At 39.4% G+C, this 14,779-nt stretch overlaps 1 protein-coding gene across 1 annotated transcript; it reads right to left on the bottom strand.

Annotated features, from left to right (window-relative positions):
- Positions 1-581: 581 nt before the first annotated feature.
- Positions 582-1,187, bottom strand: LOC149169990 (uncharacterized). Its single transcript, XM_089425412.1, has one exon. It carries the CDS (start codon positions 1,185-1,187, stop codon positions 582-584), a length of 606 nt encoding a protein of 201 aa, XP_089281538.1.
- Between the last annotated feature and the right edge of the window lie 13,592 nt (positions 1,188-14,779).

The raw sequence follows: 14,779 nt of genomic DNA on the forward strand, positions 1-14,779 counted from the left end.
TCCTTCCATAATAAGTAAGAATAGCAAGGGTGAGAGAGGGCATCCCTGTCTGAGGCCTCTCTCCGAATTGAAAAAGGATGTAGCTTCCCCATTAAGTAGCACACTGTAAGATACATCAGTTATACAGCTCATTATCCATTTGATGTATGCAAAAGGAAATCCAAGATGGGTCAACAGCAGTCTGATGTAGAGCCAATTTGTTCTATCGAAAGCCTTGGATAGGTCCACCTTTAGTATCATTCCTTTCTGCTTTTTGAGTTGCATTGTATGCAAGAGTTCTTGTGCTGTAGCAATAGCTTCATGAATCTGTCTGTGGTGTAGGAAGGCAAATTGCTCTGGAGATATATGACGAGATAGAATAGGCTTCAGACGATTGGCTATGATCTTAGCAATGATCTTGTATAGGCAATTACAGAGGGATATGGGGCGGAAATCATTGAAAGAGACAGGATTGTTCGATTTGGGAATAAGATAGCTATAAATGTGGATTTGATGGTTGAGGATATTCTGCCGCTCCTTCTGCAGTTCTCCACGATCTTGAGTAGGTCATTCCCCAGGATATCAAAGAAAGCAATGTAAAACTAAATGGTCCACCCATCTGGACCTGGGCTTTTATCTTTTTTAAACCATTTTAAAGTTGCCTCCAGTTCTTCCATGGTTACTTCCTTCAGTAGACCTTCCGTGTCTTCTTGTAGTACAAACCTGGGAAAATGTTCAGCCACCCACATGATCTCCATGCTGTTTACATCTCTAGGGGCTTTATATATACCCCTAAATTGCTCTGTAGCTAGCCTGGCCAGATCCCTCTGAGTTGATACTGTATGTCCCCGCTCATCCCGCAATTCCAAAATAGTATTAATGGCTTTGCGCCCATTGGGAAATTTATGATAAAACTTCGTGTTATCGTCTCCCTCGGTGAGCCATATTCCCCTGCTCCTAAGCCTCCAGCTTTCTTCTCTTTCCTTCAGAATATGTGAACGCTTCATGATGAGGGAGGAGTAGTGTTCTTTGCTCTCAGGAATGGGGAAGGTGCCATTTGATGTGTCCTCATGCGAAGCGATGACCCTTTCTACCTCCCTCAGAGTATTGTCATCACAGATACGCTTCTGGTGTGCCCATATTTTAGAGATCCTCTTAAGCTCAGATAATTTCCTAATGAAGCCTTCAGTATGCCCCTCACCTTCCATAATAGGGTTGGTCTGCCAATAGTTAGATACCAACTGTATGTATGATGGGTCCCTTAGCCAATAGGAACTAAATTTTAAGGGGCTCCTGACCTTTTGATTTATGTTGACCATTTCCAAGAAAATTGGTCGATGGTCAGAGATGCCACCAGTTCCAACCCATTGTCGAATGCAGGGAAGTCTGTTGAGAAGAAACTCCTTGATGAGGAACCTATCAAGTCTTCTGGCCAAGATTTGATCTCCACTACGGTTGTTTGTCCAAGTATATTGTAACCTGGCTGAAGGCATGTCCACCCACTAATGTTCCTCGAGTAGATTAGAAATAGTATCTGATAAGGAGTCTACCTAAGCCGAGTGTCCCCAAGATTCACAAAAACCCATTAAAAAGTTTAAGTCCCCTCTAAGAATAACATTATCTGCCTATAGAAGGTCAGATTCAAGTAAGGATCTCCAATAGTTAGCCCTGTCTGCACAAGGACCATAGACATTCATGATGCGAATATCCATCTCAATGGAGTGTGCAAAAATGTCCAACCCAATGAAGCCTCTGCCTCCCCAAATATTTCTGATCTCCAATGCTTTGTTACTTATCCCAATAGTTGAACCTCCTGATCTCCCAGACGCATCCAATGCATGAAAGGTCCAATTGGGCAGCCAGGAGTTAAGAGTGTGGATTAGAGGTTCAGCTAAACAGAGGGTTTCTTGAAGAAATATAATGTCTGACTAAGACGAGGTGAGCAGTCTCCTGAGCGCTAGTTTTTTGGGCAAGATAGCAAACCCTCTGTAGTTAAATGATAAGATCTTCATGTGGGGTGAAAAAGAGGGTCATTCTTTGCTCTAAGGGTCCTGAAAATGGTTTTCTGTCGCCCAAGGGCAACTTCTCATCTGCAGCGTGTCTAGCTTTAGTGATGCGAGAGGGTCTGCCTCAAGAGTTTTTATGAGTGATAGGGGTGGCCTCAGAGTCCAGACCAATGGCATCAAATCCTCTATCCTTTGATCGAGATCAAAGAGAGTACCGAGGAGATACATAGGGGGAGGGGATGGGGTGAGATGAGTGAGGGGAAGATGTCAGGGATGGTAGGCAAGGGGATGTGGTGGGAGAGGGGAGAGGGAGGGAGCATATGATAGAGGATGGATGGGTGTGGCCCTGGGATCTATGCAAAACCACAGAGGTCAAAAGTGCCAATAAGGAAGACGTGCATATGATGTGGTGAGATGCAGTACCATCAGATATGAAAGACACGAGAGGCAAGTGAGAGGAAGATTAAAGCAACATACCCATCGTTGCGATGTCCTCCTGTTCACTCGCTGAGTGTACTGGAGATGGTGAAGGTGGGTGAGAAACTGAGCTTTCTTTTGCAGCTTCCGCATTATCAGGTAAACCTTGGGGTTCTCCAGCGACTTTTGCACACTCCTCTTGACTCTTCTCAGTATTCTAATGAGGGGGATGGTCCAAGGGATGCTTGGACTCCCCTCCCTTAACATTATCCCTGCTTTTCTGGAGGAGTGGACAATCCCTGTATAGATGTCCCACTTTGTGACATCTATGGCAGCGATACGGGATACCTTCATAGTCAATTATCTGTTTGCGAGTTGTGTCCCTCCATTGTATGGTGATGAACTCTTTTAGTCCTCCCCTGGTATCCAGATTGATAAGAATCCAAGCATAAGCCATCATGCCTGTGTGCTGGTAGGATTTATCATAGTCCATGTAGGAGCCAATCGCATTGCCAATCCACCTGAAGATATTTTCTGATCAGTAATGCAGTGGTAGGCCTGGGAGTCGAATCCAAACAGGTCCAATGCCTATCTACTCTGTCTCGGGGTCGAATAAGGGAGTCCAACACTTAAGGAGCACCGGGGCATGTTCAAAATGCCAGTAAGAGGACAAGACCCAATTGGTATGATCAGCACGAGCGAATCTCAACGCGAACCATCCCTTCACGAATGTTTGCACGAAGGGGATGTCCACCAGATGTTGACCCCAAACTTCAAGCGTGCTGCCGAGTAGTTCCGACCTCTGATGCGCCCAACCAGAACCCTATCAGCAAATTCCATTGTCTTGCCCCACTGTATGTCCTCCTCAAGTCTGAGAAAGATGTCGTCCACCTTGGACTTGAAACACCTGTACTTCTTTTTAGGGCCCAGTGGAGGAGGTAGGTTATGTGGCCGGCCCGGGGAAGGGGCAGTAGCAACCGGGGGGGTAGGGTTAGGGTACGAGGAGGATGGGTTAGCGATGCCTTCAGTAACAGGGGGGTACCGGCGAGTGGAGGAACAGAGGTGAAGCTGCCAGATGGAGGGGCATGAGAGACTTGTGGGGTAAAACCGGCCGAGACAATGGGTAACAAAGGGGGAAAAAACGGCCGGGAAAAAGTACCAGACGCCGAGGGATCCAGTCCAGGGTTAGGGTTCAAACAGCCGGAAATGAAACCAAGGGTTGCCGGAGAGTGAGGGGGGGTAGAAAGCGCAGGCCAGGTTGGAGGAACATCCGGGAGGACCACAGGATATGACCGCGACTGTTCCCCAAGAGAATACGAAGTGTAATTCTCGGTGAGGCCAGAGTTGTACATACCTTCTGATGTGGAGAAGGAGGAGCGCCAGATGGATACCCCCTCCAGCGGATCTTCAGTGTAATCAATGGCTTCGAGATCCTCCATGATGCCAGCTGCTTCTCGGAACGGCGGACACCTCAGATAGTAGAAGAAACCGGAGAGTATGACAGTTCTCAAGAAACGGACCGAGTTGGGCAGGTAACGTGAAACCTTCTGCGGGTTGTGAACCGGGAGTTGCGGCACAGTGCAAACCCCTCGATTTCCCAACAGGTCAACCAGCTCGAAATGTAGGGGAAGGTGACAGACAGTTGTGATAGCAAACGGCAGATGTGCAGGTTAACGGTGGTCCGGCGTGGTCACAGTAAACTACAGAGGAACCTGTAACCCTAACCCAAACCCTCGCGAGCCTTCTCATTGTTTGTTTGTTTTATGTTTTATGTTATACTAATCATTATTATACTATTATACTAAGCATTAACATTATTTAATTCATTTTATTACTATATTGTTTGTTTGTTTTATGTTTTATGTTTTACTATATTGGAACGCTATTTTGTAACACTATTATACTAATCATTATCATTATTTAATTCATGTTATTACTATATTAATAATTTTAATTCATGTTATTACTTTATTAATTATTTTAATTCATCTTATTCCTATATATTTTGTTTGTTTTATGTTTTATGTTTTACTATTTTGTAATAGTATTATACTAAACATTGACATTATTTAATTCATGTTATTGCTATATTGTTTGTTTGTTTTATGTTTTGTGTTTTACTATACTGTAACATTATTTTGTAACAGTACTATACTAATCATTATCATTATTTAATTCTTGCTATTACTATATTAATAATTTTAATTCATGTTATTACTATATTAATAATTTTACTTCATGTTATTACTATATTGTTTGTTTGTTTTATGTTTTATGTTATACTATTTTGTAACACTATTTTTTAACACTATTATACTAATCATTATCATTATTTAGTTCACGTTATTACTATATTAATAATTTTAATTCATGTTATTACTATATTGTTTCCTTGTTTTATGTTTTTTGTAACCCTATTTTATAACACTATTTTACCAATCATAATCATTATTTAGTTCATATTATTTCTATATTGTTTCTTTGTTTTATGTTTTATGTTTTATGTTTTACTATTTTTTAACACTATGTTGTAACACTATTATACTAATAATTATGATTATTTAATTAATGTTATTACTATATTGTTTGTTTGTTTTATGTTTTATGTTTTACTATATTGGAACACTATTTTGTAACACTGTTATACTAATCATTATAATTATTTAATTCATGTTATTACTATATTGTTTGTTTGTTATATGTTTTATGTTTTACTATTTTGTAACACTATTATACCAATCATTATCATTATTTAATTCATGTTATTACTATATTAATAATTTTAATTCATTTTATTAGTATATTGTTTGTTTGTTGCATGTTTTTTGTAACACTATTTTGTAACACTATTATGCTAATCATTATCATTATTTAATTCATGTTATTACTATATTGTTTGTTTGTTTTATGTTTATCATTATTTAATTCATGTTATTGCCATATTAATAATTTTAATTCATGTTATTACTATATTGTTTGTTTGTTTTATGTTCTACTATATTGCAATAGTATTTTGTAACACTATTATACTAGTCATTATCATTATTTAATTCATGTTCTTACTATATTAATAATTTCAATTCATGTATTAATAATTTCAATTCATGTTATTACTATATTGTTTGTTTGTTTTATGTTTTGTTGTATTGTAACACTATTTTGTAACACTATTATACTAATCATTATCATTATTTTATTCATGTTATTACTATATTAATAATTTTAATTCATGTTATTACTATATTGTTTGTTTGTTTTATGTTTTACTATATTGTAGCACTATTTTGTAACACTATTATACTAATCATTATCATTATTTTATTCATGTTATTACTATATTAATAATTTTAATACATTTTATTAGTATATTGTTTATTTGTTTTGTGTTTTATATTTTACTATATTGTAGCACTATTTTGTAACACTATTATACTAATCATTATCATTATTTAATTCATGTTATTAGTATATTAATAATTTTAATTCATGTTATTACTATATTGTTTGTTTGTTTTATGTTTTATGCTTTACTATATTGTAACACTATTATACTAATCATTATAATTATTTAATTCATGTTATTACTATATTGTTTGTTCGTTTTATGGTTTATGTTTTACTATATTGTATAACTATTTCATAACACTATTATACTAATCGTTATAATTATTTAATTCATATTATTACTATATTGTTTGTTTGTTTTATGTTTTTTGTAACACTATTATACTAATCATTATTATTGTTTAATAACATGAAGTTAACCACTAACATGGTGCAAACACTTTCGTAGAGACACAAAATCTAACACTTCTTATCGATGAGGAAAATATTTTCATCAAAAAGGGTATTCTCCTTCTAAATATCCGCTGCACTTGCTTTCGAAACTTTTTAGCCACCAAAGTTTTGAATTAAATCCATAATTTCTTAAAAGGAGCCATATCCCAAACACCACTACACATTAAGGGGTCAAAATATACCAACTTTTAATAATTTTAACTCTCATTGATGGAATACTTCAATGCAATATTGTTATCATATATGCGAGGAGGAATACTTAGCCTCATGGCTATTTTGGGTGGTATTGCATGCTCATTAACATCTTAAATGTTTAAATTAGCCATATTTTCTTCTTGTAGGATGAAAAAAAAGTGTCAATATGTAGTTTTAACTCAAATTTGCTTCTATGTGCCAAGAACTAACCCATATTTTACATCTGGATAACTTTTTTGGAGAAAAACCTTGTCACTCCCTTATGTAACTAAGTGAAATTCTTGTGATTTTGAGGATTATGCATCATCATCAAAATTCACATATGGGTTTACTACAATCCTTTATTTTTCTTGAATGTAGGTCTTGTAAGTTTTAGAATTCACACTATATGCATCAAAAATATCATTGATACTCAAGGAGTTCTACTTATCCTCTTTTCTATTGGAACATGAATATAAATTGGACATTGCAATACCTAGAAATGTGATACATTTGGTTTCATACCAATGAATTTATCCTTTAATGTACTTTATTTCCAGAATTTTCATGGACATCAATTCAAAATATAAATTATGATATTATACGCTTATGCCTAAGACACTTGGGAAAACCCATGTCATCGATCGTCGACTTAGTAGCTTCTAAATAGACTTGGTCTTCATTTATACAACTCAATTTTGTAATGGATTGAAAGCCATTATTAACTTTATCTTCATCCGGAAGACTTGCGGAAGAGGACCCGAGGAATCGAAAACGGAGAGCAGGGGCGGCAACGATGGAGCAGGTCAGGGTTTCGATACCTGGGCAGAAGACGGAATCGCACACAAGTCTTGGTTAGGTAGAACAGGTCAGTAGCACAGCACAGCTGCCATCGCAAGGGACCATTTTTCAGCATAGGCGACGGGCAGGTGGAGGTTATCGGTGCTTTGGTTTGTGCATTTAGTTTATTTTGTAACCTAACCTTTTTACTGTCACTCTTTTCCGCCTGGGTGCCGTTTCCAACCACCAAGCTCCCGTGAAGGTAACCTACAGTGCATTGTCGATTGTCGTGTATCATTGGAACGGTTCGAACCATGGTTAACCCCGCCGATGTTTTAGCACTGGACCCAGAAGTAGAAGACATCCTCTCCATGTGGGGGAAGGATATAACTGCGCAGAACGTGGAACATTATTTTGGGTCTTTCGAATTGCCAAGTCTGGAGACTGTGCCACAGGTGGAAACTCTTCAGTTTTTATCCCAAGGAAAGGATTCGGGCAGTGTGGTTCACAATGCTGGTTCATCGGGCGACCACAACCAAATAGCGAAAGAAACTGAGTCGGGCGAGGTGAATGTGGAAGGTTTGACTACAGATCCAAAGGGTAAATCTCAGATAACCCGGTTTTCAGCCTCCAAGGGTTTAGAAGACATTAATCTTTTAGGGCTCTCTGCTGGTTTCGAACAACCTAGGGCTCCAGGATTTTTTCCCTCGTTTACGAGGGTTACACTCCCAAGAGAACCCCAATTCCAAATAGGTGGTGCAGCAAGCGATCCCGGAGTTTTTTCAGCGGGGGAACAGGCAGGTACTGATGGTCTGGAGTCGGGTTTCGATCCCTCTGGGAAGGACGCCTCGGGTCCTTTGGATAAACACCCACCACAGTTGGAGACAGATCCTCTTTTGGGCACAACACAGTTAACATCTGAAAGGAATGATGGTCGAGAAGGAATAAGACGGTCGGAGGAAGAATCAAGATATAAAGGAGCGAAAAGAAAACCTCAAAGACCCATTGGATCTCAGGCGATAGCGGGCAATCTGGTCCTGGGGATGGAGGTGTCTATGGTAGAAGCCCTAGCTGTTGCGGATTGTACTTTGGTCGGCAGAGCTAGAGGTAAGAAATTTACCTCTGATTTTCTTCAAGACTGGGGTGAGAAATGCTTTGTAACAGATAGAACTTTACAGTTTGAAGCCCTAGTATTGGCAAAGGGATGGTTTAAGCTAAGATTTGAGGATAGAGAATCGGCAGATTGGGTTCTTCAACGAAATTGGCACATAGGGAACATTCCAGTTATGATGAAGAAATGGACCCCTCTATTTGATGCAATCAAGGAGAGAACGGATGAATTCCCGGTTTGGGTGCGTGCACCAGGTCTTCCATCTTTTCTGTGGACAGAGGAAGTCTTCAAATCAATTGGTAATAGGTTGGGGTTATTCATGGAAGCAGATATGACCTTCCTGACATCGAAAAACAGGGCAATAGCGCGCATACTAGTCTTGCTCAGTCCGAGCGGAGGATTGGCACAAAAAATTAACCTTCAATTCAATGACTATGTATATGAACATATTTTGGACTACGAATACTTGCCATTTAGATGCCATAGGTGCCACGAGTATGGGCACTTGGCAAAATATTGCCCTCAGTTGCGAAGAAGGAGACATTTCCGAAGGACTACAGCACTCAGGGGAAATGTACAAGCAGATGTTCAGATGTCGACGGATCTCGGTTTGCCGGAGTCGCAAGGTCCAAAAAATGTGGAGACAGAGGAGGTTGTGCAGGGTACAGAGGCCGAAGGTGAACATCATCAGGAGGAAGCTGAGGCAGATGTCATGCACCCGGTGGCGGTTGTGGAGGACAGAGCTAAAGGAGCGGAAGCTGTGGAAGGGGTCGCTGAGAAAGACAAGGCAAATCAAACCATACTCGACGATACGGCAAAGGGTATGTGCTCAGGGATCCATAACTCCTCTCTTTTTTCTCCTGAGCAAAATTCTGAAAAAATAAATAATGCATCCTCATCATACCAAGAGCAAGAAAATAATAATGTTGATAATATGGAATTTCCAATGTCTTGCCCGAATGTGGAAACTATAGTTGTAGCCTTACCGTCTCTGGATTTAAATTGTGAAGATAATTGGCCTCCTCTTTCAATTCCTGTAACACGGCCTCCTTGCCCTTATAACCTGAGATCCCTGGGAGGGAATCATGAGGATCAAAGGTCTGTAGGTGGATTGGGACCGTCCCTTTCACTGATCTGTTCCAAAAACAAACGAGGGCGAAAATCTGATATATCCAAGGCAAAGCTAAAAGCAAAATTGGATGTTGCAGACGATAAACAGTATTCAATTCCTGGGGTTCTTAGAGCAGCTCAACCCCATGAGGGTTTTATCAAATGATCCCGACATCTTGGAATTGCAGAGGTTTGGCCAGCAAACCTAAAAAAATGGCCTTGAAAGATTGGATATCTAATTCCAATTTAGATGTAATATTTTTGCAAGAAACCCTGGGGAAGGCCTCTGAGATTGAATCTATGCTTAAATCCCTTCTGCCTGGGTGGGTTTTCATTGCAATGGATGCCTCTGGTCATTCGGGGGGCATTGCAATTGGTTACAAGGAAGGGCGGGTAAAAGTCAACAACCATTGGGGGATGAAAAATGTGATGGCCATGGAGATGACATCTCCAGATTTCGCTTTTCCCATCACCGTAGTAAATATCTACGGGCCTTGTCAGGGCAGGGAGTATTTCTAGGAAGATTTGATGTCTAAATCTATTATGAAAACACCTTTGATGATTATCGGAGGTGATCTAAATTTTTCAATGGGCAGAGCTGAAGCTTGGGGTCCATCTGTGAGAGAAGACCCCCTTACTGACTTTTTCTATAACCTCATTTCGGAGTATGATTTAATTGATCCCTCCCCGCTCAAGATTAAGCCGACTTGGAGGAATCGAAGGATAGGAGAAGGCCGAATTTCAAAAAGAATAGACCGTTTTCTGTTAACGGAGGCTTTATCTGCAAAAGCTCCTTTGATTAGACAGTGGGTTGAGGAAATTGGGAACTCGGATCATTTCCCGATCTTCTTAGACATATCTTCTCCTCCTCACAAACCTCCTGCCCCTTTTAAGTTCAATCCCGCGTGGCTCCAAGATTCCTCCTTCTGCAAGTTGTTTATAGATACTTGGATACACCCTGTTCACAATGCAGGTGAGGATAAAAGTTTTTTGTTCATGGAGAATTTAAAAAGACTGAAGAAAGCCACAATTTCATGGGCAAAGGACAGAAAATTGAGACAAAATGTGGAGATAATCAGTATAAGGGAGGAATTGAAGCAGATGGAGAGTATGGAGTCAGATGGATACTCCTCCCAAACTTCAAAGGACAGAATCCTTCACTTGGAGAAGTAGCAAAATAAAATACTATTGGAAAGGGAAGAAGAGTGGAGGATGAAGAGTAGGGCAACTTGGCTAAAATCTAGGGATGAGAACACTAGGTTTTTTCACAATTATGCAAAAGGAAGGAAATCCTTAAACACTATTTGGCGTCTTAAAGATGAAGAAGGAAGAGAAGTCAGCTCCTTTCCCGAGCTTTCAGGCTTGGGAAAAAGACATTTTCAAAACATTTTTGCAGACCAGGGAGAGGCAACTATTGCAGAAGTCTTTAGTACTGTGCAAAGTTTTCCTAGATTCATAGAGGAAGATGAAGCAGAAGACCTTACAAATCCGGTTACTAAGGAGGAGATCGAAACAGCTATGAAGCTAATGGGAAAAGATAAAAGCCCAGGCCCTGATGGCTGGACAATAGAACTGTTTCTACACTTTTTTGAACAAATTGGAGCTGAGTTAACTGAAGTGGTAGATGAATCTAGGCTGAAAGGGTTTGTCTATAGACCTTTTAATTCAACTTTTATTGCTCTCATTCCTAAGAAGGTTGAGCCGGAAAGTTTTGAAGACTTTAGACCAATTTCTCTATGTAACTGCATTTACAAGATTATTTCAAAGGTTATTGCTCTCAGAATTGCACCAATCCTCTCAAGAAATATATCAATGGAACAGTTTGGGTTTCTGGATGGTAGACAGATCCACGAAGCTATAGGAGTAGCCCAGGAGGTTATTCACAGTGTACAAATGAAGAAAAAGAAGGGAGCTATTCTCAAAATCGACCTATCCAAAGCATATGATAGGATTAGCTGGCTTTATCTAAGGATGTTGCTAACACATGTGGGCTTCTGCTATCCCTTTGTCAGTTGGATCATGGGGTGCATCACAAATGTCAGTTTTGTTGTTCTGGTAAATGGTGCAGCCTCCTCTTTCTTTAACAGCCAGAGAGGCCTCAGACAAGGTTGTCCTTTATCCCCTCTCTTGTTCCTCCTTGTGGCAGAAGGGCTCAGCAGATTGATTCACAAAGCCAGGAGGGAGGAAAAGGTAAAAGGTATCGAGGTAGCAATCAATCTCTTTATCACTCACCTTCTTTTCGTTGATGATATCTTAATTTTCACCAATGGTAATAGCTGTGAACTAAAGGAGTTAAAATGCATCTTTGATCTGTTTCTAAAAGCAACTAGAATGCAGATTAATTCTGGGAAGTCACAGGCTTGTATGGCAGATTTTGATAGAAGGGAAAGAAATCAAATGGCTGATCTCTTTCCTTTCCCCAGTCAATCTCTGGAAGTTCCCTTCAAATATCTGGGTTTTTGGTTAAAGCCTGTTGCATATAAAAAAGAAGATTGGAATTGGCTCATTGCAAAGATAGAATCCAGAATATCACATTGGAGTTTTAGATGGCTGTCCAGAGCTGGTAGGTTGACTCTTATTAAATCAGTCTTATTAGCCATCCCAGTTTATTGGGCCGCCCTAACCTGGATTCCAAAAGGAGTCATGGAAAAAATCAGAAGAGTATGCTGCAGATTTCTGTGGGCGGGAACAAAGGATACTGCGGGATTACCATGGGTGGCTTGGGATAAAGTGGCAAAACCAAAAGAATGGGGAGGGTGGGGGATAAAAAGACTCCCCGAGTTCAGCAATTCTTTAGCAGCAAAATCTGGATGGAGACTAATAACCATGGAAAACCTGTGGACAAGAGTAGTGAAAAGGAAGTATATTGACCCAATGCCGTTGGAAGAATGGATCCGGAGTCAAAATAAGAAGGTTAAAAATTCTTCAGCTATATGGAAGGCCACGATGGACGCATTCTTCGTGATCGAGCAAGGATTAGCCTGGAAGGTGGGAGATGGTAGACAGATCCGGATTGGTAGAGATCCTTGGGTTGGATGCAATGAAGCTTTTGCATTATCCCCAGGCTTTCTTCGACATCTTGACTCTAAAGGTATTATATCTTTAAATCAGGTGGAAAGAGTAGGACAGTCTACTATCTGGGGGCAAGCTTGGAAGGATGATGAAGAATTAGGGCTCAATGTAAGATGGAAGCGTGAATGGGAGGGTTTCATTAAAGAACTACAACGATCCAATGTCAGGATCAAAGAGGAACCTGATTGCCTGATGTGGGCTCAAAGCAAATCTGGGGTATATACTCCAAAAGAGGGCTATTCTTTTCTAATGGGTAAGAAAGGCTGGGGAGATCCGGATTGGTGGGCCAAAGATATATGGAAACTTAAATGCCCTGCCAAGTCCAGACTATTTCTCTGGTGCATTTTAAAAAGGAAGGTTCCAACTTGGGATACCTTGCAGAAAAGGTTTTTAGCGGGTCCAGGTCGATGCCCTTTGTGTAAATCAGACGAGGAAACCATCAATCATCTTTTTATCAATTGTGTTTTCACAAGGAAGATCTGGGAGGAGGTCACTGGCTTTCTCAAGTTTAAAGCTCAGTGGGGGCAAGATCATATGGAGAATGCTTGGAGGAAATGGTGGCAGACCTATCCGGAAGGGAATCTGAGGAACTTACCCCTTATTTTCTGTTGGGGTGTATGGCTTGCTAGAAACAAAAGCTTATTCCAAGATAAGGATACACCCTCTTCTGTAATTGCTACTAATATCACTGCTATATATTCTGCCTTGCCACCACCTGAAGAAAAAAAAACCAATAAAAAACAAAGACATATCACCATACAGGAGGGCATTCCCTGTGGCTTTTTTGATGGGGCATCCCAAAACAACAGGGCTGGTGCAGGCTTGTGCATACACATTAATCCGGAACATTCTTTAAAAGCTTCTGTTGGGTTGGGTTATGGAACAAACAACTATGCTGAACTATCGGCCTTACGATACCTTTTATGTTGGCTTCATCACCGAAATATCAACTCTATACAGATTTTTGGGGATTCACTCAACGTCATAAACTGGGTCAATGAAACTGCTTCTTGTCAAAATCAGACTTTGAAGACAATTCTTGAAGAAATTTTTTATTTGAAGTCACTTTTTAACAGGTTTACTATATGTCATATCTACAGGGACAGGAATGAAGAAGCAGATCAGCTATCTAAGGCTGGTCTACAACAGGATCCGGGCAGCTGGGCGATAGAAGAGACCAGAGAGGGGCAGTCTTACAGATCAGATCAGCCTCCATATGCTCAGCATTTTTTACCACAGCAGTTCTTTTCCGGTTTTGAAAGCTTATTATTCAGAGATTTTTCTACAGTTTTGGGTTTTTGTATATATTATTTCTATCTAGTCTTAATATCCGGCTCTTAGAATACAGTTTACAGACTCTGTATATTTTTGTTATATATACTCTTGGTTACAGACATACTTCTGGTTTGGTTGGGGTCGGTTATCCTTCGTCGAAGGAGGCCCCAGGTAACTTCATGTAATTTTTTGAACTTACGTCTTTACATCCTCCCGTGAGGAAGACTATAACTGGTTTCTTAACAGCAGTACAGCTCCCTGAGGGTTGAGCAGTTAGTGTACGTTTGAGCTGTCAGCTTGGCTCTTGAACATTTTGTACAAAACTTTTTATGGTTTCTTAATAAAAAGTTAAGCTTTTTTCCTCGGAAAAAAAAACTTTATCTTCATCCTTGGATCCGTAAAAATGGAGTCAAAGTTCAAGGGGTTTATTTGCCTCCTTTTTTTTAGAAGTACACAATATTCTATGGTATCTAATCTTCAACAATGGATATAAAACTATGTGGCCTTATGTAATGCTTCATCCATTATCTTCATAAAGATAAATCTCTGTTATTTTTTTTTCAAATTACCAATGAAAGTACCAGAATACATGTTACCATTCAGAGAATGAAAGAGACATAAGTCCATACATATTATAATGGATTAACTTACATATATGCCTTGATATTTTTTATTTTCTCATTGATTTCAAATGTAGTTTTGACATGCTTGATAAGTAGACTTGGATTGCATACATTTTGTATTCTGTGAAAGAGCTTCATTACTCCTAATTTGTTTGTGAGATGGAGTTTAACTAATATGAAATCTTTGATGATAATATATTATTTAAAATATAAAAATAGAATAAGTTTGGAAATTCTTCCAAGACTACCATGAACCATCAATATAATATGTCTAGGAAAATCCTCTGTAACACAAATCCCTCATGTAACAAATCAAATTAGTGTGTGATGGCCCTTAGATTTAACTAAAATGGCATAGGTGTAAGAAAATGTGGATTGATGCAAGGTTATATTTTGTAGATAACTGAAATATAATTAGCTTATATATTCTAATT

The sequence above is a fragment of the Pinus tabuliformis genome, chromosome 4_2 (genome assembly GCF_031772625.1).
Source record: "Pinus tabuliformis cultivar Carrire ecotype Pingquan chromosome 4_2, CPIR1, whole genome shotgun sequence".
Lineage (NCBI taxonomy): Eukaryota > Viridiplantae > Streptophyta > Pinopsida > Pinales > Pinaceae > Pinus > Pinus tabuliformis.